The sequence below is a fragment of the Trachemys scripta genome, chromosome 8 (assembly GCF_013100865.1).
Source record: "Trachemys scripta elegans isolate TJP31775 chromosome 8, CAS_Tse_1.0, whole genome shotgun sequence".
Classification (NCBI taxonomy): Eukaryota; Metazoa; Chordata; order Testudines; family Emydidae; genus Trachemys; species Trachemys scripta.
Window position 1 is genome coordinate 9281503 of NC_048305.1, and position 25233 is coordinate 9306735.

Genomic DNA, 25233 nt, shown 5'->3' on the forward strand with positions numbered 1-25233 from the left:
CCCTTATTGTGTGTGTTTGTAAAAGCTGGCCCTAAGGAATTTGCAGGAACATGTGATTATTGTGGGTCCAGTTCTGTCCATGGATGCTTGCATACATCTCCTTTTGGCTTCATTGGAAGCTGCAGCTGTGCCTCTGAGTAGAGCCTGCGGCCCAGTGTATTCTAGTTACGTGGCTTGGTAAAACCCTGTAAATCGGGCTGTTCCAGCAGGCTGTTATCGTGCCAATTATGTGGATTTCCCAGTTGAGAAGACTTCAAATTGTAGCTGAAATTAATGTCTCCAGTGGCTTTCCTTAGCTCTTGTCAAAGCTGCTGGCTCACTAAAGAGTTACAGGGAACAAAGGCCAGCCGCTGACAAAGGATCAAAGCCACTTCCCCCGAGTGGAGATAAAGTCAAGGTAGAGAATTAAAGTTCCACCAGGTTTCTGAAGAACCTTGTAATGCTGTGAGCTTGATGAGAGTTCACTTGAACATAAAAGGGCCCAGGAAGGGGAATTAGAGCAGTTCTGCTATGCTGAGACAACACTAGTTCACTGTGGTGCTGGAACCATTTTTGTAGTGGAGGCGCAGAAGGCGGAAACCATGTATTTGGGTGGTTGTTACTACTTCAAGCCGTGGCCGCACCCTGGTTCCAACTCCTATGGTAGTGCAGATACTTGGAGGGAGACGCAGCTCTGTCAGCCTCATGAGGGCCGGACCAGTGAGGTGCCATTAGCATGGGGCTTCCACAAAAATTGTCCCTCAGTCTGTGATAAGTGCCTTGGCCTTGGGGTGCGTATGTTGCAGAGAGGAGGGCGAGGGACAGAAGAAGGGACATGATTGGGTTCGTGTTTAAACAAAACCGCATTCTCTGCCCCAGAACCAGGGAGGGGTGCAGTGCAACATTATATTGGGCGCGTGTTCTGGAAATGTCTGTCCTGTATTTGTGGCACAGTGACCAGCTTGTGTAACCTTGGGTGGGCGTGGATTCTCCTCCCCACGGAAACTCTTCTGAAAATACCTCATTCCTGGAGCAATCTGGACTTCACCAAAACCTCCCCGCTCAAATAAATGTTGCTCTTCAAGTGTCTCTGTGAGCTCCAAGGATAGGGCTTTGGCAGTGCCCAGAGAAGGTGACTCCATCAGACGCAGGGATATTACTCCAAAAATCTTCCTTTCCATTTGGTTGTGGAATGTTAATGCAGGATCCCTCCGAGGCCCCCTACAGCACGTCACTGGGCAGAGATCCTTAACAGAGCTGCTTAATTACCTGCATGCATCCAAGAAATTACCATCCTAATTGAGCAAGTCATTGTCAATGAGTATCATTAGGATAAACGGGTTCCCTGGGAATTGGCTGATTAAGCTGATTCCACAATTAAACCCTTCCCAGTTAGGTGCAGGATGCTGTGTTTGAGTGCTTCCCTGTGCACTCATTGCATGAGGAACGCGTGTGCGTATGATATTTGTAGAATGAAAAATGTCCGAGAATCCAAGGCATGAGGGGAAATAGCTGGAGCCTCTGCTGGTTTTTAAAAACGATTACAGATAAATGTGGTCTGTAAAATGTCATTAAAACCCTCCCGTAAACTCTGCAGCCTTCAGGGGTTGCACCCTTTTATCCAGCACATGTCTGGCAACACTGGAAACTGTTGTTGTTTAAAAACAACCTGGGCATTCGGGAAAGCCATGAATGAGGACGTGAGAGTCCTTCAGCATAGTGTTAGGGAAGCCTGATTAAAATCTGTGTTCTCCTTGCTACAGGAGATATTCTTGTCCTGCATCTGTTTCTAATGGAGTACCAGAGAGACTGCCTTAATATCCCTCTGCTGTGGCTGTTCAGTTTTAACAGGACCCAAACTGGTTCCCCACCCCGCCCCCCAATCCCTTAAAAAGAATTAGAGGCCAGTATCGTCTGATGGAAGATGGACAAGGAACGGAAACTCATAGCACCTAAAAACCATAGCGTGGGTTTTGCAGTCAGACTGATGCGGGAATAGGCTGAGTTGTTGCACGCTCTCCCAGTCATTTGCCAACAGACACATTTAGCCATTTTACATTATAAAGTTCAGGAAGGAATATTTTGGGGGAGTGAGCAGCTGGAGTTGCCTCCCCCACACCTTTCATTTCATGTCCATCTGTTTTTTCTCTTCTTTTCTCTGGCTGGTCCTCTCCTTGTTTCTCCACACGGAGATGTTACCACATGTCTGTCTGTTTGGTTCGTCCCATGCACACCCATATGGAAGTATTTCACCTGCAGTGCCGCTGTAGTATTTCCCCCAGGGAACGCATGTAATAGTAAATTCTCAGACTGGAGAGGGGTAACTAGTGGTGTTCTCCAAGGGTCAGTCCTAGGACCAATCCTATTCAACTTATTCATAAATGATCAGGAGAAAGGGGTAAAAAGTGAGGTGGCAAAGTTTGCAGATGACCCTAAACTGCTCAAGATCGTTAAGACCAAAGCAGACTGTGAAGAACTTCAAAAAGATCTCACAAAACTAAATGATTGGGCAACAAAATGGCAAATGCAATTTAATGTGGATAAATGTGAAGTAATGCACATAAAAATAACCCCAACTATACATACAATATGATGGGGGCTAATTTAGTTAAAACAAATCAGGAAAAAGATCTTGGAGTCATCGTGGATAGTTCTCTGAAGATGTCCACGCAGTGTGCAGAGGCGGTCAAAAAAACAAACCGGATGTTAGGCATCATTAAAAAGGGGTTACAGAATAAGACGGAGAATATATTATTGCCCTTACATAAATCGATGGTAGGCCCACATCTTGAATACTGCGTACAGATGTGGTCTCCTCATCTCAAAAAAGATATACTGTCACTAGAAAAGGTTCAGAGAACGGCAACTTAAAATGATTAGAGGTTTGGAAAGGGTCCCATATGAGGAGAGATTAAAGAGACTAGGACTTTTCAGCTTGGAAGAGAGGAGACTAAGGGGGGATATGATAGAGGTATATAAAATTATGAGTGATGTGGAGAAAGTAGATAAGGAAGAGTTATTTACTTATTCCCATAATACAAGAACTAGGGGTCACCAAATGAAATTAATAGACAGCAGATTTAAAACAAATAAAAGGAAGAAGTTCTTCACACAGCGCACAGTCAACTTGTGGAACTCCTTACCTGAGGAAGTTGTGAAGGCTAGGACTATAACAGCATTTAAAAGAGAACTGGATAAATTCATGGAGGTTAAGTCCATTAATGGCTATTAGCCACAATGGGTAAGGAATGGTGTCCCTAGCCTCTGTTTGTCAGAGGGTGGAGATGGATGGCAGGAGAGAGATCACTTGATCATTACCTGTTAGGTTCACTCCCTCTGGGGCACCTGGCACTGGCCACTGTCGGTAGACAGGATACTGGGCTAGATGGACCTTTGGTCTGACCCAGTACGGCCATTCTTATGTAAATGCAGGAGCTACTCTTCATTCCCAGCTGCTAGTGCCGGTTGGATATCATTTGGAGAGCGGGGCAATAAGGCAAATTCTCTTAGACAAATCAAAGGAAGCTGAATGTAGCTTCCTCTCAGTCCTACCTGCCGTTTGCAGCTGCTCATCTAACAGCACAGCGTTTTCATCTGCCTTCCACATGGAGGATCCCGTGTGCTTCTGTGTCTCAAACTATGTAGAGCACTTTCCAGGAAGAGGCTGTAAGGAAACAGCAGCTTTTCAGGACATCGGTTCGGGAAGCAGCCTTCAGTCCTCTGCTGATGTGCAGAGTACCTTTCGTTAATGAGGCTGTGTGGTTTGTCGGGGGTGGGTGGGTTACAATGCCAGATCTAAATCTTTGATTCAGACCCGCCCCCTCAACCTGAATGGGCTGTCTACGTCTGCCTAGTTTGCTTCGGTCATATTTATCTGGCCCTCATTACTGTAGCATCTGAGTTACTCCCAATATTTAATGTATTTAAGCTCCCAACACCCTTGTGTGGCAGCACAGTGCTACTATCCCCGTATGACTGAGGATAAACTGTCTCTGTGCCTCATTGACTTTCCTGAGATCACACAGGAGGTCTGTGGCAGCTCAGTGACCTCAGCCAAACATTTAGAAAAATACAATCCCATGTAAATCGTGTTCAGCAAAACAAGAATCTGAGAGCCAGCTACAGCTGCTGCTGAGATCTGGATATTGCAGCTTATAACCGTGTGTCAGATTCCAGATATAAGTCATCCCAATAGAGAATTTCAGTAGTGAATGTAGCGCAGATTTTGATGCAACTTTCAAAGGAAGACACAAGTTTTAAGGTGAGAAACCAGATGATCAGCATTTGCTGTCTCTACATTGCATCCAGCAACTGGAATTCAAGCAGTAAGAGCCAAATTCTGATGCAGTTGAAATACGTGGCAAAAACTTGCATGGATTATAGTGGAATTGAGATTTAGCCAGGGTATGTGATTAGGCAGGGCATTTCCTCCTGTTATTTCTAAAGGAAACATACACAGTGCTAACGGATATCCTTAGCTGGGTTTTCATGTTCTATGGTAAAAACAAGACTGGTGGAGAGGCACATAGCTGAGAAAAGAGAGAGCGACAACCCACTTATCTGTTGATATGCTCTCTCGTGCTCTCGCTCTCTCTCTTTAAGCATTAGGTAATGATGGCTCTTTTCCATGCAGCAGGCCAAATGCTTATGTCCTGGGGAATTGTTCCACTACTCAGAGTAAAGTACCCTTCATCTCTTACATGCCCAGTGCTCTAATAGGAGGGTTTCCGGGAAGTTTGTGGCTTTTGTTGTGCATTTGTAACCCAGAACAGTACAGCTTTATTATGGATGGCCTCTTTCATGCAGATTTTATCCCAAAACACACAAGGAAATCCTCTCACTCGGCTTGCTAAGGACAGTACCTTAGGAAGCTGTGATGTGTTGCTACAGATGGAGTAACCTCCGCTTGTAGTGAACCTGGGGGGATCTCTCTCCTTGGGATGGTTATGTAAGCTGGGGGGATCTCTCTCCTTGGGATGGTTATGTAAGTGCGTGCACACCCCCACGTTGATGTAAGGAGGTGGTTTTAGTAGAATAATGAGAGAGTTGTTCATAGCTAGATGTTAAGATAATACCACTCTTTCCTTTTTAACTTAATCAACCAGACAAACTAATCTGTTCCTGGGATCGAAGTGTTTGGACAAAACAGCCCCATGGGTTAATTGATTTCTTTGTTTTATTGTTGCCTGTTGGGGTTGTAGCTGTCTGTGAAAGTTACTGCTTGGTAATATTAACATGTAATCCAATTGGATTAGATTTTTTTTCCTTGGAATGGATCAGTGGCTTAGAATGTACCTAAGGGCAGGTTGCTGGTTTACTGCTATTCTGCTGAGATGTATGGGGGAGGGGAAGGCTTGGGGAAAAAACATTTTTGCTTCTCACCAACACTGAGCTGGACAAAGGTGAGCTTTTTTTAAGAGGCTTCTGTTTCCCTTGATCAGAAATAATTTAGAAGTGGATGACATGTTTTGAAACCCCATTAATGTGTGGCTGGCATTCCCATTAAAAGAGAGTTCTCGGCACCAGCCAGAGTTATGAAAACATGGACTCAAAACCGGATCGCAGCGCATTGGCAAAAGACAAGGGAAAAGAAACATAAGGAGCTGATGTGACGGCTGCAGTATCCAGCCTGACTTTATCTCTGACTTCCTGTCTAGGGAGTCTGAAGGCATTTTCTTTTGCAGATGAACAATGCTCAATGCTGTAGGCTGAGCTCTTGTCCTGGCTTTATCCTTGCCTCCACTTTTGCACTCATAATTCTTTGGGTGCGATTTCCAGCGCCTGGACACTTAAGTACTTCATTTGTGGGTGCAGTCGAGTATTTCAACATCTAAATCCTATAAGGGGCATCTGCAGTTTTGTGGGTGCAAAGATGTGACCATTGTTTGAGTATTAGGGCTGCCCCCCAAGAGAATAGTTCTGTACCTGAAAACCTTTTAAATTGAAAAGGGGCTGTGGAGCACATTAACAGCTCCTTGCCGGTACAGAGCACCTGCCTGCAAATAAAGAGATTTTTTTTTTTTGGTTGGGAACTCAGATTCCAGGTGGTTGGGATCCCAAGCATAATAGAATGTTTGTGTGTGCTTGTGTGGGGTGTGAGTTCCATCCCACGCCTGCAAATAATATAATGCTCTCCAGAACGAAGGCTGCACAAGGGACCTACTGTCAACCAATTGAGGATTTTAGGTGGTTGGCTGTAGCATGCCCATTGTGCTGTCTCTGCTCTGCCTGCCTGCCTGTGCGACTTCTTCAGTGGGGAAGAAGTGAGGAGGGGACCTTCACTGTTGGGTGCCCCGAGATGTTGCTGCTTTTGCCAGTCACCACATGAGGGAAGGAACCTCTGTCCATAGATGCTCCTAAAACTTTAGTACCTCTTGTGCCACCCCCCCCCCCCAAGAACCCCAAGAAACCTGTCCTTGTTTTGAAGGGTAGTAATAATTGGTGAGTTTATGCCAGGAATCAAACTGGTGCCTCTGGTGCTAACTCTGGTTTCTCTCTCTCCTTCCTCTCCCCCTTCCTCCCCACTCTCAGGTTTTGTTGCCAGCTGCCAGCTTATTGCAATTAATGGATGTTAGACAAAACTGCTGTGATTTTCTCCAGTCCCAGCTGCACCCCACAAATTGCCTTGGAATTCGAGCCTTTGCAGATGTGCACACCTGCACTGAACTTCTGCAGCAGGCAAATGCCTATGCAGGTGAGCAAAACATCCTGGCTTATCCCAGCCACTTAGAGTTTGGTCCCAAGTATAAAGGATACTTGGGGCTGGAGCCATTACCAACTCGTACTTTTAATGTTTCCAAAGAACATGCAGTGGGCTTCTCTATTGGCCTTTGCAGGGCTCTGACATGTGACGGTCCTGCAAAAGACGGAGGCCCTTCAGAATAATGGAAGCTTTGGAGGTGAAATGAAGGACTTTAGTTTAATTTGTTATGGAAAATGCAGGCAGGTGTCAGGTGAATTATGTCCTTTGTGTTCCTAAATCAGTAGTAGAAATACAGCTGCTTCTTCTGGAAAAAAACACTGTATAGAACAGAGGCTGAATATCTTGTCTATTTGTCTTATCAAGTTTCTTTCTCCCCTGCTCCTCTTCTGTGAGCTCAGCCTTTCAAAGCGCCTTGTAGTGGGCTCCTCTGACTGATCCTTTGAGGATTTACGTTACTATGACGGACGAGGGGGAAGTTTCTCTCTCACTTTTCTCAAATATTTATCCATAAGCTAACTGAAAAGCATGTCTGTTCATCTTAGATGTGCCAGTATCTTGTCTTTCTATCTCTCTGTACCGGACCTCATACACTGCAGTGTGTGTAATAGAGAACACAATTCTTAGTTCAGTCTCTTAATACATTTGATCTATATTCTATAGATACATTTTACACTTAAGATGAGAATTTGGGGGGAGTGGGTGCAGGGAGAGGTTGTTCTTGTTTTATACTCGGAAGCAACCTTAGGCAGTAACCATTCATTGGTCCCAATGGGCAACTGTGAATTTACTTTATTTCTTGATATTACTTGCAACAGTTCTCTTACAGACCGCATGAGCCCAAATCTGTCTAGTTGTATTGGGCATTATGTTATCTACCAAGAACTCTTTTTAATCTAAACGAGCCAAGAGAAGGCTGAGTATCTGGACAGCTAAAAGCCAAACCCTAATGCAAGGTGCTCAATCACTGAGAACATTTTCTACTTAAATGGGAGTCAGTCCAGTTACAAAGCTGCTGTTATAGTTTGCAGCTGCACCATAGGGCACCCAATCCCGGTCAAAGCCTCCCTGACTTTGGCGAGTTCCGATATACCAAGTCGTATCAGAAGTTAACGTCCATGCTCTGGGTAACACCTAATGACTACAAGTCTTGGAGATTAATGCCAAGCTTGGATAGAATGGTTGCCACTATTAGCAGCCATGCCAACTGCTACAGACGTATCGTTCAAAGCGTGTCAGGTTCTGTGTGTCCCAAGCACACTGTCATTCTGCTCCACCTCCGCTAAATTCAACTTAAATGGTCCCAGTACACACCAAATGCTGTTTTGATGGCCTTTGGATGAGGAATGCTAGCTGCCTTGCGCTGTCAAGGCCCTTTGGCTAGTTACTGAGCAGTGTCAGCCATGTTGGAGCAGTCTGTATTCCTTGTTTGGCAGCTGGTAGCCAATAACAAACCTGCACTGGTTTGATGTGCATTCTGGGAGCAGTTGTCTAGGCAAACAGGCTTAGGGACAAATCCTGAGCTGGTGTACATTGTCATCGTTCCATTGACTTGGAAAGAAGTATGACAACTGACACCCGTGGAGGAAATGCCTCTTCAGTTTAATGGCTGACTTAATTGGATACTACCCTATCGCATAACACCGATTTCTCGATGACGTGGGTTTAGACTCGCTGCTTGCTTTTCTGCCTGCGTCGTCCAGGAGATTTGTTCCTGTATCTGTATCTGGTGCCCAAGGCAGAAACCCAAGTGGACCCGAGTGAGAATTCCCCGTGCTCTTAACTCCCCCGTGCCCTCCGTTCTCTAGCAGATTTGCCTTTGAGCGTTTGCCAGTTGTGCTGTGCTTTGTGTAGGCACAGCAGTGTTATTCTCCAAGTCCTTCCCCAATCAGGCTCCGCTCTCACGCTTCCTCTCCTCTGCGACATTTTGCCTGGCATTTATGGGTTTTAATCATATGGTGAGTAGGCTCTTCCATAACAAACAAACAAAAAAAATAGGGTGGCCACCAAATTCTCCTGCGTTCTCCCTCAAATCCAGACACAACCTTTCAGCCGCTCTTGTTCCATTATCCCCTGAAGAAAAACGTACTCTGAAAGGAATGGTTCATTGTGTAAGGGTTTGCTTGTAATACCTCATTATCCTTGCTTCCAGGACCCTGTTTAATCTTTAACCGAACAAGCAGTGCATTCTGTATATATTTATTTGGTTGTTTGGCAATTAGAAGGCCTGCTTTTGTTGCTTTATTGGCCTTCACGAGTCCCTGTTAATACAATAGCCTATATAATGTTAATGAAACTCCATTAATAAAAATGCCATTAAAATTCTTTGTTGTTTATGTAACAGCATTAAGCCGAGCCAGAAATCAGAGACCCCAAGGATTTTGTGAGCTCAGTTACTCGAGTACTCGAAAATGCCTAGTTTAAAAGCTTAATTTTAAACCATGGATAACTTAGGCAGGTGAAGTTGTCTTCTTTATATGAGAGGGCAGATGCTGTTAAATGTGTAAAATCAGAACATATTTTATATCCTTGTAACAAATAGCAAGGAATGAAATTGTCAACTGCCCAATCCCTATTCTGTCTTGGCTGAAATGTAGATTGCATTATCCACAGCACGTGCATTGTGCTGCATGGAGTCTTGTACTGTCCGTTGGCATAGGCACAACACGTCAGGGCCTGATTCTCATTCACACCAAAGCCATTCGTGTGAAGGTGCCCTAAAGCAGGTGCCGATTGTAATGTACACCCACCCTTAGGCAGTCAGTGTTCTATAAAGTGTCAGTGAGAATCAGGCCTGTTAATGTCTGAGTTCAGCCAGAGAGTTTTCCCCGTTAGCTGGAGTAATAGTCTTTTGTGATGACCATTTCCTAGAGGACAGCAAGAGCAGAGCGAGCGGAAAGGGAGGAATGTAAGGGAAGGCATTGCCACCTGTTTGCTGCTGTTTAACCCACGTGGCACCACGAGTACAGTACAGAACAGAACACGAGCTGCGGCCCTCATGTCGGTGCTCATGGCTGGATTTCTCAGTGCTTGAAAGTCGCTGCTCTAAAGAGAATCCCCAGCAGTAAAGATTCATGTTGCCATATTTCAGCTAAAAGATAAATGGGGGCTGTACAAGCGATGGGTGAGACTGTAAGCGCCTCGGGGCAGGGGCTGCCTGTTCTCGCCTTTAGAGTACCACATGCATGATGCGAGATAGATAGGATTTGTGTATGTATCTATCGATTTACATAATAACAAAAAGCACCAACTCTCCCGCGAAACATTATAATAATGGATTGGGCTGTATAAAAGAGAGCCAGCTTGCAGTAGTATGGATATTTGTCCAGCAATAAAATTGTCTGCAAACAGATCTCAGCCTTTTTAAACAGATGTCCAATTCTTTAATTATATGGACCTGTGCCCTTCGTTAAGCTTTAATATGTAACGGAAAGCATGGTCGGACCTGAAGAGCTCTTTCAGAACTGTGTAGCAGCCGGGGAGATTGCTCCCTGTCTGATTATTTGTGACACACAAATATTGTAGGGTTTTTATACAGTGCCTCTCAGTCAGAATGGAGGGGGCTGGGATGGTGGAAAGGGACTCAGGCCAGGTTGGATCCTATGAGTTTAGCGGAAAGGGTGGGGTAGGTAGATGGATAGGTAGTTGGTGGGGTCTGTAGTCTGAATTATGAGGATGGGGGAGACTAGGTTTGTACATAGTGGTGATGGAGCCTGAGGACAGTAAAAGGTTGAGTAGGTGGAAGAGAGTGATGAGGGTGTGAGCAGGGGCAGGGGAGGTCAGTGGTCAGGAAAGGTAGTGGAGGTAGAGACCAGCCTACAGACTGGAGTTACTGTTAATAGTGATTTTGACCCTGGGCATTTGGCTTACTGGAGCAGGAGAGGAAGATGTAAGTATTGGGTGTCAGCCAGGATGGAAGGGGAGTGAGAAGTTAGTGGAACAGATAGGGTGGCACAAGAGGGGTCAGGGTCGAGTGTGGCTGACAGCTGTTGAGATGCCTGGGTTGTTGATGGGTTGGAGGTTATGGAAGGCCTAGGAGTGGAGACGGGAGGCTGATGATTTTCCATGCTCTATTTAATCGTCCCAAGCTGCCTGAAATTTCAGCAGGATACTGTGTAATTCTTCACTTCCTGTGTGGCTGTCAGACAGCCGCTGGGTTACACACAGTGCCAGTCTTGTTGAAATGATTCAAGTCAGTGTTAGTTTTTTTTGTTTAATAACTGGCAATGTTCAGAGCCTCCGTTCTACATCACAGCATTCTTTAGAAGAGTGCTGCCTACTGACTCGCCAACACCACTTCCTGCCTCACCGTGTGGTTTTCTTTTTGGGGGGTCTCTCATCCAAGTACAGAACAAATCTAATGCTGCTTAGCTTGTGAGAGCAGACCAGGATCACATCCAGAGGTGGCACGATTGCAGGTTATCTATTGGTCTAGAAAGGAGCTCTTCTTTCTGAATTGCCGTTAGTAATTATACCTGTCGTTGGAGGAAAAATAGGTAGCAACACTACAGAGTTTTATTTGTGCCATTTTATGATTTATTGCAATTAGTGAATGAGTCTCTGGGGCGGCATAAATAGTATTTCAAATAACATCAGGTTGCTTTAACCTGCACTAAGAATATTTTTAGTCTATTCAGCATTTTGATTCCAGTGTAATCATATTTGTCTTGGGGGGGCCGTTGCTGTAAGAATAACAATTCTCTGAACACTGTAGTCCTCCTGTTGACTGAAAGCATGGATTTCATTATAATTTTCCTTTCCAACCTTTGATTTTTTTGAACAGAGCAGCACTTTCCCGAGGTGATGCTAGGGGAAGAATTCCTTAGCCTTAGTCTGGACCAGGTTTGCAGTTTAATATCAAGTGACAAGCTCACTGTGTCTTCAGAAGAAAAGGTACAGTAAGTTATGTAGTAATAGAGAATCTGTTCAGGCATGTTTTGAGTTTAGTCATTTTATTGGCAACTGGTTATGCTCTCTTAGAGTCCTTTTTCCAGCCGTGCACCACATCTCAAAAGGAGAGGAAATTTATAACCAATAAGAATTCTAGAACTCCATCAACATGTTTTACCACAATTTTCTCTACATAAAGTCTTGACTGTAAAATCCAGTGTTTTGTCCAGCTCCTCCCAGGGTAAGAAGGAAATTCTGTTTCTCTTTGGAAAACAGGAATCTCTCTTCCACAGGTATAAAGCTCCTCTTCTAGACCCAAAGCATCACAAGAGAGCCAACCTTAGGCCTTTCACTGGTCCAGGATGTTCTGCAATTCAGAACTGGGTAATTCAGGGAGGAGGAGAGGTCCACGATTAGGAGGAAATAAGGAAACACTTTTCTCTGGCAGCGTGTAATTTTTTTTTTTTTTTAAGAAAAAATAATGGTGGCTGGTGCTGTTTGGAATGTCAGGCACCATACCCTGTTGGTAAGGCCCTACCAAATTCATTGTCCATTTTGGTCAATTTCACAGTTAGGATTTTAAAAATGTCATGATTTCAGCTATTTCAATCTGAAATTTCACAGTGCTGTAATTGTAGGGGTCCTGACCCAAACAGAAGTTGTGGGGGGAGGGGTTGCAAAGTAATTGTAGCGGGGGTTGCTGTACTGCTCCTTCAGAGCTGGGGGGCAGCAGCAGCAGCGCAGAAGTAAGGCTGGCTTGGTATGGTATTGCCACCCTTACTTCTGCGCTGCTGCTGGTTGGGCGCTGCCTTTGGAGCTGGGTGCCTGGCCACCGGCCACCGCTCTCCGGACTCCCAGCTCTGAAGACAGCGCAGCAGTAAGGGCGGCAATACTGCAAACCCCTAAAATAACCTTGTGACCCCCCTGCAACTCCCTTTTGGGTCAGGACCCCCAATTTGAGAAACGCTGATCTCCCCTGTGAAATCTGTATAGTATAGGGTAAAAGCACACAAAAGACCAAACTTCACAGGGGGAGACCAGATTTCACAGTCCGGGATGCATTTTTCATGGCTGTGAATTTGGTAGGGCCCTACCTGTTGGTCAAGTGCAGATGAAATAGCTGGAGGGAAGGATGGCCAAGTAGTTAGCCTGGGATTTAGGAGAAGTGGATTCAATTACACCCTCCCCTGCAAGCTTTCCTGTCTCACTTTGAGCAAGTCTCGTAGCCTGTGTGCCTCCGTTCCACATGTGTACTGTGAGGAGAATAGCACTGCCCTGCCTCACAGGGGTGTTGTGGGGATGAATATATCCGATTGTGAGGTGCTCAGATTTTATGGAAATGGAGGTCAGTTAAGCACCGAAAATGATAAACTACAATCACGTTCCGGTGACGATTGATCCATCACACTGACATGACCAGCTCACTCCAGGGTTTCCAACTTTCTAATGGCACAAAATGGAACACCCTAGCCCTGTCCCTTCCCTGAGGCCCCGCCCCCACTCACTACTTTCTCCCTCCCTCGGTGGCTTGCTTTCCCCCACCCTCACTCACTTTCACTGGGCTGGGGCTTGGGGTGCGGGATGGGGTGAGGGCTGCAGCTGGGGGTGCAGGCTCAGGGGTGGGGTTGGGGATGAGGGGTTTGGAGTGCAGTAGGGGGCTCCAGGCTGTGGGGTGAGGCCAAGGGATTCGGAGTGTGGGAGAGGGCTGCCGGTTGAGGTAGGGGGTGAGGATTCTGGGGTGGGGCCGGGGATGAGGGGTTCAGGATGTGGGAGGGGGCTCAGGTCTGGGGATGAGGGCTTTGGGGTGCACAATGAGGCTCCAGGTTTGGGGAGGGGGACTCAGGCTTGAGGCAGGGGGTTAGGGTGCAGGAGGGGGTCAGGGCTGGGGGTATGGGTTCTGGGGTGGGGTCAGGGATGAGGGCTTTGGGGTGCAGGAGGGTGCTCTGGGTTTGGGGGTGTCTCAGGGCTAGCGCAGGGGGTTGGGGCACAGGCTTACCTCGAGTGGCTCCCGGTCAGCAGCACAGCGGGGCTAAGGCAGGCTGCCTGCCTGTCCTGACACAGAGTTGCGCGCACCCCGGAAGTGGCCAGCAGATCCGACACTATTAGGCAGTGGGGGCAGGAGGTTCCCGGCCAATGGGAGTGCGGAGCTGGTGCTCAGGGCGGGGGCAGCGCGCAGAGCCCTGTGGCTCCCCCCACCTAGGAGCTGGACCTGCTGGCTACTTCTGGGGCGCAGCATGGTGCCAGGACACGTAGGGACACTGCCAACCGGATCTTTAATGGCCCGGTCGGCGATGCTGATCGGAGCTGCCAGAGTCCCTCTTTTACCGGGTGTTCCGGTCGAAAACCGGACACCTGGTCACTCACATGCAAAAACTGAGCTATAGATGTGTAATGAATTTGTCATCAGGAAACTAAAAGGGAAGAACAAACTGTCATCCTGTACGTATGATTTTGACAGATTTGCTCTGCTTGTACTGAGCAGCTTGCACAGGGTTTTACTAGCTCTTCCCACCGCTGTGTTAATAAATAGCCTTTACCGTCCGTGTTCCCACAGTTTGGAAAGCCAGCCTTTCACTCGTCTCTTCTGGACTTCATACAGTTGAAAACATAATTTGGTTGTAGGTTTTGAAGTTCAGCATGCAAGACTGTAAAAGAAAACGTAAGCTGAAGCTGCACATTCAAAATAGAAATTAATAACAGGTTAGACATGCAAAAAGAATGGGATTAATGTAGACACACAGGATATGTTCTGGCATCCAAAGAAAATTCCAGAAATTCAGGTTTTATTGACACAGTAGTCCATTAGCTAGTGTAAACTTCAGTATTGTAGGCAGTAACATTTCTCTGATCTTGCATATTCATCTCTTCCAATGTTCTCATGTAGCAGATTATTTTTTAAATCATTTGATGCAGTAAGTAGACAAATGTTTAAAAGGGCATAGGGCTAAATTGTCATAACCAGATTTTATGAGAAGCGGTCACTTCTAAAGTAGGTTAAACTCTTCATGGGTAAAGAAATAAGTTGAAATGCCTATTCTTGATGTGTCTTCTGTGTATAATGGAACTAATGAACCAGCAAATTCCATCTTCCAGAATAGATGGACGTGTTCTAGTCAGATACCTGTAGGCCCAAACTGTAACAGGGCATTGGGAGGCACTGCTTTTAGAATATTCCTGTCACTAAAGTAATCTGTCTTGTTTGTATACATTTGGTCAGCCTGAAGGGTTGTCCTCTTAGTACCTCTGCTGTACCTTGGTGCATCTCTCCCTCCTTACTTCATTGCGTCTTTAACTGCAGACATCAGACATAGAAAGAGGGACCTTATTTTTTTTTTTTTTTTTACAAAATCAAGTTTGTTCAGACATCTAAAAACTAGGCGCTAACAGTGCATGAAACTGGGACTTTGCAGTAACCTGCAGAAGTGGTAACCCAGCCCCCATTACTGTGCGCCTCACAATGTTTAATGTATTGATCCTCAAACACCCATGTGAGATAAGGAAGTGCTGTTCTCCCCAATTTACAGAGTGGGATGATTGAGGCAGAGATTAAGGTCACACAGGGTACGTCTACACAGCATTTTGGAACAAGCGGGAGCATGTCTCCCAGCCTGGGTTGACGGACTCGAGTTAGCAGGGCTTGCGCCAGTGCTCTAAAAATAGCTGTATGGACAGGGCTTTGATGTTGTAGCTCTTGGATCCTGAAGCGCTTGGGTCCTGAAGCCTGCTTCCATCCCTAGACCTGGGCTGGGAAGCTTGCTCGCTCACTCACTCTGAAGTTCTGTCGCCGGACCCACAGGGAGTCTGTGGCAGAACAGGTGATTTGAACCCACGTCTCCTTGTCTTGGGCTAAAATTTGCTTATTGATCCATCACTTAAACCTAATATAATATAACCGAGGCTGTGAGCCCAATCCCCTATGGACATGCACCCCATGCCAAGCTACGGAAGCTGGTGTAGAACTTCCCCTCAGAATCTGGGGTCATCAGAGATTTCTGTATGGGAAAACGCCAAGGCTCACTCTGTCTTCTCTCAGGTAGTGTGCACAGAGGTGATATTCCAACCTCGTATAAAAGCTTTTCGGGCAGGTCCCAGTCTCTTCCTACACTTTGTTCGTTACTCAGCAAGTCAGAGCTCCCCTCCTCCTAAACTCGAGGGCTGCACCTTGGTTTGGGTAGGTGGCTCTCATTGAACCGAATGGAAGGAATTGCCCCAATTCAGAGAGATTGGCTTTCTCACATCCAGGTTCTCTGTGATGTGTAGCTGAAGAGCTCTGTCTCAAAGTCACAGGGGTTTTGCAAACAATGGAAGGGTCATGGCCATTCAGATTCTGTTGGGCCGGCTGTGAAATGCTCTGGATGACGAGTAGAGTCGTGCACTGAAATACAAAAACTGGTCGGAACCTGGTAACAATTATAATTCTGCAGAACAGTGGAAACGTGGAAACTGACCACTTTTGAAATAAAAGAAGTTGGGATTTTGGACTAAGATTTTTTCCTCTCTTAAAAATTGAATTAAGTGCTGTTGGGAGGTGCCAGAGGTACACCTTGTGAGTCTGGATTTTCCCATTTATCCACAGAGTAGGTACAGCATGGGTAGCATCAGTATAAGCTTCCTTCACACTATACCAGCAGTGTTCTTCAATCTTATTTTGGATGACTCGAGATAGCCATCAACTCTTTTTGACTAAATTCTGACCAGTAGAATTGGTGCCCTCACATGACCTTAATTTCTCCAAATATGGCTGCCTCCCAGAAGAAATTAAGATACTTGTAAATTGTGGGATTGATCATTTGTGACTGCCTGGAAGGCATGTACTCATTACTCTGAATGAGTATGCCAGATTCCAAGATTCTGGATGTAAGGGATACACTTGAAATCTCTTAGGAGAGAGGGAGGATATTTTGGTAACCATTGATGGGAAGGGCAAAGGTCAGCACTGGGATATTTCACATGTATTTAGAGGCCCACAGTGAATAAGTGCCAAATTTCACAATTCTGGCTCAGTGGGAACATGGGAATTGTCCGTCAGTCATCCTGTTGCAAGGATCTGGATTATAGTACATAATATCTCCAACTGCCCTGCCCCCTTTCCCTACTCTGCAGGTTTTCTCTGGAATGCCTTTTATGTTTCGGATAGGTTTTTAGTCCCTGTCTACACTAGGGTTGTAGCTGTTGTGGTTTCAACTCCTTTGTGGAAGGGCCTTTACTAACTGATCTTTAACCAAATGTTGAACAGTATAGGCAGAATGAAATGCTGTTAGATACTCCACCAAACACCACTCTCTACCCAGCGGTTGAGGTTTTTATTTTAATTTTTTTTTAGTACATCACACCATGCATATTCTGCCAGGATTCTGTGTTGTTTGTTTGTTCTACAGCGTACTCTCCGCTGCAGCTACTGCTGTACAAAGTGTCTGTCTATTTACAGTTTGTTCTTGGCCTTAAGTTTGGCCGCTTATCTGAACCTGTTTGATCCGGAAATAAAGCCGGAATTCTGCTCGGACCAGGTTTCCTCACCAAATTTCCAACACCCCCCTTCTTTCCCTCTCGGAAGCACAGGTTTTTTGTGTGTGGTGTTTGGATCTATTTAGCTGCGCTGCCTTGTTTCAGCTATCAGAGGAGGGTGAAATTTAAGAACTAGAACAGTCAAAATAATAGGGATTTCATTGCACATGTTGTGAGCATGTTCCATGGTTGTTTTTAGGTTTTGGAAGGCGGTGATGAAGGGATTTAAATCTGATCTTAAGCACTGAATTAGCATGTGGTCCCAAAACATATGTGAAGCTGATCTTTCCTGTATTACAAATAATAAATCCTTGTGTTGTTTTTACGAATAATGCCTGGCATAAATGCTGAAGGACTAATTGGCTTTGTCTTCATTCCAATACCTAACATAACAGAGGTGTGTACTGGTCTGGATGAACCTGCTTCGCTTTGAGAATGTCATTGATCATCTAATGATGAAACGGGGTTTATCAAAGTGTGCAGCCCTGTTCTCTTGGCACACATGATCAGTGCTTGGGGAAATGTTTGTGCTCTGCATATATGCAGCATTGTGCCGCTTTCTCTTTCTGCATTATTACCTGCTAGAACTCTTATCCCTGGTGCATCTTTTCTCTTTCTTTAGACACTGCAAACCTGATGCTTAGACCACTAAGCCTCTGGCTTTGATAATTACTGAGAAGGCACGTTCTCTTTTCTATGATTAATTGTACTCTCTCTGCATAGGTCTTTGAAGCTGTTATATCTTGGATAAATTATGAGAAAGAGTCTCGCTTAGAACACATGGCTAAACTGATGGAGCATGTTCGTCTGCCCCTTTTGCCCAGAGATTATCTTGTACAGGTCAGTGCATTTAAAGGAAAAAAAATCCTCACATTAAAACGGAGAGTAGTTCCTTAGTTGTGCACTCCATTGTTTGAGCGCTTCTGTTGTGGGTGGTTTGGCATTTATCTGTGTCTGTGGGCGGAAGACCAGAGTCAATACTTTACAGCGTGCCTTCAATCTGAGTGGGACCTAAAGATAATTCAAGCACTGAAAACCCTTTTTCTCCCTGAATGTTTTCTGTATTCTACTGGGCAGTGCACCTTAAAACTGCCACAAATGTGGAAATATGTATTTATTTTTTTTAAAAAGGCATCCACTTACCTGTTTTTATAGCTGGTTAAATTAAGGGTCTGATTCTGAAGTAGAGCTATGCACATGGGATTCCTGCAGACTCCAGATGGAGGCTTTTGGGAATATATATGCTTCAAGACCATACAGAATCCAAAAATGCTGTTGTTAATGTCACCTTTGCACTTCAAAGTATTTTTTTTTTTAGGTTATATTTGCACTTCAAGCTGTGGATGTGATTCCCAGCTTGAGGAGACATAGCCACGGTTGTTCTGATGGAGTTAGCATGCTAAAAATAGTTTAGCCATGGTGGCATGAGAGGTGGGAGGGGCTAGCTGCCCCAAGTATGTACTTGTCTGACACCATAGGCACGTACTCAGGGCAGCTAGCACTTACCACCTCTTGTCACCATGGTTCTTCTCTATTTTTAGCACGCTACTTCGATCAGAGCTATTAGGCACTGGTGCTGGGCTGAATTTCCTGAAGAAAAAAAAAAATCAGCCTGCATGCTGTTGGACCACCTCTGTACCAGGACTGGTGTATCTGTGTAAATAAGTTAAACTTAGACTAGAGACAGACTCTACACCACTGATTTCTCCTTCACTGAGAAGCTGACCTGAAAGGCCCTAGAAGTCTGCTTCTGCTTGGGAGAGAGGGAGGGCTGATGTCAGAACAGGACACAGGTGTTGGGAGAAGGAGCAACAGTAATGCAAGTTGTAGTTGCTATATGTTAGGCTTTCGACATAAAACCAGCTAAAGCCTCCCCACCCCCAATATTCCCCAAGCCTCCCTCTGTATACAGCTCAACTGTTTGGGCGTGATGTAAGTGATGGTCAGGGTGCAGGACTCCATCCTCCCCAGATAGAAGCGGCACTATTGGTGTAAAATGCCAATCCTTGTGTTTGAACTGGGTGCAAAGTGATTCCTGTCCTTTCAGGAAAATCAGTGCCTTTCTGCTGAAAGGATTTAGTTTCCAATATGAGGATGAAAGCAACCCTCATTGTTTGGATGCAGTTATGACTTCAGAACAGATAGACCTGCATAAACAGATCTTTAAAGATCTGGTAAGAAAGAGAGCAAACTTGGAAGTAAATATCGTGTGCCGTAGCAGGTTCTTACTGAAGACTCAGAATTCTGCCCACTAACGTTGCTGCTATTCTATCTTTCTCACTGCGGTACTTTTACAAAAAAAATCCCAATCTCTTTCCTATATTTTCGCTGAAAACTCCCTAGTGAAATACATCCATTCAAATAATCTTTATTGGCATTCCCAGACAGTTGAAGAAGAAGCTTTAATCAAGAATAACAACACGTGTAAAGACTTCCTTATTGAGGCCATGAAATATCACTTGCTTCCTCTGGATCAAAGGCAATTGATAAAGAATCCTAGAACAAAACCAAGGACTCCAGTTAGCCTGCCAAAGGTAAGCTAAATTCTCTTCCAAAATAGAGAAACTTGGGAGGGGAAATGTAGGTCTTTTTTTTTTTTTTTTTTTTTTTGTATTGGTTTTGATATTGCCTCATTAGAGGCATCATTCACCTTTGAATGGCTAGAGCTTGTTCTCTTACTAGATTTCATTTGATTGATTCCTAATTCTGTTGCGTTTCAGTGGCTCTGATAGGGCATGACCCAAAGCCTGCTGACATCACCCTGACAATGGCACGGGTACTGGAGATTTCCCCGTGCCAGGGGAATGCCCAGCAGAGGATGTGTGGCTAGTCTCCGATCCTTTTTGTGTTGCCTGAGCAGAACAGGGACAAGAATCTGCCTTGCAGTCTCCTTAAAATTGGCTACTATCCTGGAAGCGTGGAGGGTAGCAAATATTCTACCTGTTTTCAGAAATAGCTAGCATTTATCCTGGGAATTGCAGACCAGCGAGCCTAATTTCCGTAGGAGGGAAACTAGTTGAAATGACCATTTAAAAATAGGGTTCGACACTCTCATGCATAACGAGAACAGCAGCAGTTCCATTAGATAGGCTAGCTGTTTTTTAGAAAAGCTAGAAAACCTTCTGCATTGGAGCATGAGCCAGTCACTAGCTGATGAGGGGTATGAAGATACTTCCTTTATGGGCAAGTAATTCCATAGTGGTCTACTACAGGGTTTTATTGCATCCTCCTGTGGTACTCTCTGTAGTATCAGGGACATGATACTGGAGTAGACTGGTCTGATCCAATATGGCAGTTCCTATGTTCCAATTTCCCACTGTTTGGTTCTCAAAATATTTCATTCTAGACCACCAGAAGTGTTGTGGGGGCTATTGGTGGCCTCTAATTAAGAACCGCAGGTCCATGGGGTAGGCAGGGGTTTACAGTGCTCAGAGTGTTGGCTGAGATTTCTGCTGAGTGAAACAGCATGGATATTGTGCAGTTGGAGAGGGATATGGTGCTTTTAGCTCTCATTAGTTCATCTGCATGTTGGAGGCAGAGCCTGATATAGCAAAAAAAAAAAAAAAACCTTATCCCAAAACTGGCTCATAGCAGATTCTGAGCAGCGACTAAAAATAGATGCGGCACAAGCAAAAATAACGGATTCCCTGTATTGATATGGGAGCTGTGCGCTGCTCTGCATCCATGTTCATTAGTAAGAAAAAGATGGAGAAGAAAAATGCTACCCTATCCCCAAAGCATACAGGCAGCTTGCACAGAAAACTGAAGTTATTAATGAGAATTTCAGACTGTAAGATGTCAAATCACGTGCCTATTCCTCCAGATATAAACCATAGGACGCTAGATTTCGTGAGACTGTGTACCAGTTTTATCTCAGGAGGCAGTATTCAGATATTGATTTGCTGGATTGTGCATACTGTTAATTTGCAGTTCTATAGTGTGCGCATTGTATTTGCCTACATATTGTGGTTCTTAATAGAAATTAATCTACAGACTCTACCTTTTGGGTTGTCATGATGAATGTGTCACTGTCCTTTACGGACCATGCGCCTGTATCATAGAACTGTAGAAACGAGAGGTGGAAAAGATTTGAGGTCAGCAAGTTCAGAGGTTCTCAAGGTTTTCTATACCATGACCCCAAAGTACGAAAGAAAAACCTACTAGCCGGGCCCCCCACCTCTGCCTTCTATCTAGCCATAAAGAAAGGGAGGGAGGTTGTGATCCTGCTGGACCTTCCTCATTGAGAAACTACATATGGTCTTGTCTATTGCCCCTACCAATGTGGGATTGTTTCCTTCTGTATAATCTCCACTGCTTTGTCAGCGTCTCGTTTTAAGTGTCCTAAGCTCCATAGCTTTCCACCCTTTTCCTTGGGAGTATAGTCCACAATTAGTAGGTCACCCTTGTTAGGAAATGTTTCCTAATAACTTTTTACCTTGTCACCTCAATTTCATGCTATTGCTTCTACATTAAACAGTTATACAGAAGGTCTCTTTCCTTGTTTTTTATGCCCTGTAATACTTCTAGACTGTTATCTAACCATCCCATTCCACTCCGACCCTCTGGGACCTGAACTCAGGACCTTTACATACTAGGCTACATAGTTTTTTCTTAGAAACAAGAGATCGGGTTTTATTTTTTCCGCCGGCATGCTGTTTGTCTGTTCCAAGGCTAATTATCTTGGTGCCAACTCCTCAGCCTTCTTAAAATACGGTTGTCTTGTGTAATGCTTGCTCCTGCTGGCATGCTGTGCTGTGATAAGAGGAATAAATCTCACTCTCAATAGCTGGAAAGAATAAGAAGTAATGTATTCAGACCAATGCACAAATCAAACTGCTTTCTCAATGAAGGAGCCAGTGACTGTTTCAAAAATCTGCCTGAGTTCCGCTGCTGCTTGGTTGCTATGGGCAGCCATCAACTGCTGAGCTCTCATCGGGAATGTTCCCGTGTTCCCAAACACAACAGTCACGTGCAAGAAATGTGTAGTTCGGGGGCTTCAGAAAATGCATTGGGATTTGATTTTTTTTTTTTTTTCCTGCTGTTGATCAATATAAAGTTTACTAAGATCTACGCAATTTAGACTTAAAATGCACTGGATTTGTATCCGTGCACATGTTGCACCAGAGATCTTAAGAAGCTAACAAGGATCACTCTCTGCAATCCACAGACAGACCTAATAATCCAGTGGTTCTCAAACTGGGGGTCGGGACCCCATTTTAGTGCGGTTGCCATGGCTGGCTTAGATTTGCTGAGGCCCAGGGCCAAAGCTGAAGCCTGAGACCCACCACCCTGGGACCGAATCCTGAGGTGGCAGGGCTTAGGTTACAGGCCCCCTGCTGGGGCTGAAGCCCTGGGTGGCAGAGCTTAGGTTACAGGCCCCCTGCTGGGGCTGAAGCCCTGGGGCTTCAGTTTTGCCCCCTCCCTCGCACAGGGTGGTGGGGCTCAGGCTTTGGCCCCCCATCCTGGGCCATGGGGCTCGGGCGGGCTCAGGCTTCGGTCACCACTCCTGGGGTCGTGTAGTAAGTTTTGGTGTCGGAAGGGGATCGCGGTGCAATGAAGTTTGAGATTCCCTGTAATACTCTAATCCCTTACACAGACATGGTGCTTTCTGGGGGAGTGGTCCACCTGGAGTGCTTCACTTATTTATCAGCATCAACTTTTGTCAGCATAACTCTGAAAACCGCAAATAAGCGGTGGTCTGGCCACTGAAACGACACTGAGATCTTCTCCACTTAGAGCACCAGTGCATTGTGCATGTCTGTGGTGGGATAAGAAATGCTGCGTTGGTTTATGCGTGACAAAGGTAAATGTGACAAGGCACATGGGCAATAAATAAATCAATAAGGTGATGGGCTGCTGGATAAAGCAGGGCTGCCATGGCTGGGGCTACGTTACAAAATGGGGGATAAACTTAGAAAAAGAATCCTCAGAGGTCATTTGAGAAAATTCTATTAAGACAGTCCTGGAAGATGGGACGTCCAGCCAGGAGTATGTCTGATTAGCCTTCAAATATGTATTTCCTCCCTTAAAGGCCAACGATTTCCATTCCCTTTGTTTCCTTTTCCTTGGCAGGGTGGGAATGGGGGATTTCCTTGAATCTCTAGGTCTCTTTACAACTCTTCTGCTGCAGTGGGAAAGGTTTTGAGGGAGAGTCCATGGGGAAATCCTGATTGCATAAGGACATGAGCTGCCATACTGGGTCAGATCATGGTCCATCTTGCCCAGTATCCTGTCTTGGACAATAGGCCATATCAAAGCTTCAGAGGGAAGGTACAGAACTGGGTAGTTATGGTGTGATCCATCCGTCTTCTGTTCCCAGCTTCTGGTAGGCAGAAGTTGAGTGTTGCCCCAAGCATGGGGTTGAGTCGCTAACTATCTTGGCTAATAACCATTGATGGACCTATCCTCTGAATTTATCCAATTCCTTTTTTGAACCCAGTTATACTTTTGGCCTTCACAACATCCCATGCCAATGAGTTCCACAGGTTAGTTGTGTGGAAAAAGTTCTTCCTCTTGTTTGTATTAAACCTGCTGCCTATTAATTTAATTTGGTGACCCCTGGTTAGTGTATTGTGTGAAAAGGTAAATAACACTTCTCTATTCATTTCCCGCCCCCAACACTATTCATGATTTTTATAGACCTTTATCATATCCTCCTAGTTGTCTCTTTTCTAAAATGAACAGGCCTACTCTTTAGTCTGTCCTCTTAGGGAAGCTGTTCCACACCATTGGTCATCTTTGTTGCCCTTCTCAGAATGTTTTCCAGTCCCACTATATCCTTTTTGAGATGGGATGACCAGAATTGGACTTAGTATTCAAGGTGTGAGTGCAACATGGATTTATACAGTTGCAGTAAGATATTTTGTCTTTTTTTAATACCTTTCCTAACAGTAAATTAGGAACTATTAACCTTTTTGACTGTTGCTGCTCATTGAGCAGAACTGTCCATGGTGACTCCAATATCTTTCTTTTGCAGCAGTTAGTTTAGAACTCATCATTATATATGGATAGTTGGGATTGTTTTCCAATATGCGTTACTTTGCCCTTACCAACGCTGAATTTCATCTACCGTTTTGTTGCCCAGTCACCCAGTTTTGTGAAATCTCTCTAACTCCTCACAGTCTGCTTTGAACTTAATTATTTTGAATAGTTTTGTATTGTTTGCAAACTTTGCCAGTTCTCTATTTACCTCCTTTCCAGATCATTCATGAATATGTTGAACAGCCCAGGTCTCCATACAGATCCTTGGGGGACCCTGCTGTTCACCTCTGTCCATTGTGAAAACTGTCCCTTTTTTTTGTTCATACCCTTTGTCTCATCTTTCAACCAGCTACTGATCCAGGAGAGGACCTTCCCTCTCATCCCATGGTTACTTAGTTTGAGCCTTTGGTGTGGGACTTTGTCAATGCTCTCTGAAAACCCAAATACGCTATATTGACTCGATCACCCTTATTCCCATGCTTGTTGACTCTCTGAGAATTCAGACACATTGGTGATGCCTGACTTCCTTCTACACAAGCTGTGTTGTCTCTCTTCCCCTCCCCCCCCAAATTGTGTTTACCTGTGTCCGATCATTCTCTTCTTTACTATCATTCTGCCAATTTGCCTGGCACTGACACTAGGCTCACTAGCCTGTAATTGCCAGGATCGCCTCTGGAGCCCTTTTTAAAAAACGGTATTACATTAGCTACCTTCCAGTCATCTGGTACAGAGGCTGATTTCAGTCATAGTTCTGCAATACTACTAATTGTGGTATTTAACCTGTCGTCTGGGCATAGATCCCAGAGATCCAGTCCAACCAAAAGAGAGCACCTCTCTCTCACCAACTGTCCCTCAAGAACCACGTTGGTGCTTTGCGGCTCTGAGTAAGAGCCATAAGTGGGGATTTGAAAATGTAGGGATTGCATTAGAGTGAGGAAAAGGGCACAGCAACCCCATAGAGATTGACCATACAGCAAGATTTCCTAAGGGGGAAGTATCCCATCTGCCAGAGGGAGAGAATGCAAAGAACTTTGGGCAGTCTTTGGGGCCGTTGAAGTTCTGCTGACCCAGTTGGGTTGCTTGAGGAATGATAATTGGTGGGCTGGAACACCCTGATGCAAGCCAAAAAACTGCTTGCAGACCAGCTTGTGGGAGGGGAAATCTTTTGATGTCTATTG

The 25233-nt window shown here is 45.1% G+C and overlaps 1 protein-coding gene across 6 annotated transcripts in view; it reads left to right on the top strand.

The window, feature by feature from the left end:
- KLHL3 (kelch like family member 3) overlaps positions 1 to 25233 on the top strand; it is a 60957-nt gene that overhangs the window by 23452 nt on the left and 12272 nt on the right. For all 6 annotated transcript variants that reach the window (XM_034779835.1, XM_034779834.1, XM_034779839.1 and 3 more), the window contains 4 exons: positions 6511 to 6673; positions 11463 to 11572; positions 17798 to 17914; positions 19459 to 19608. In XM_034779835.1, coding sequence (XP_034635726.1) covers positions 6511 to 6673; positions 11463 to 11572; positions 17798 to 17914; positions 19459 to 19608 — 540 coding nt within the window. The remainder of the gene's footprint in view (positions 1 to 6510; positions 6674 to 11462; positions 11573 to 17797; positions 17915 to 19458; positions 19609 to 25233) is intronic.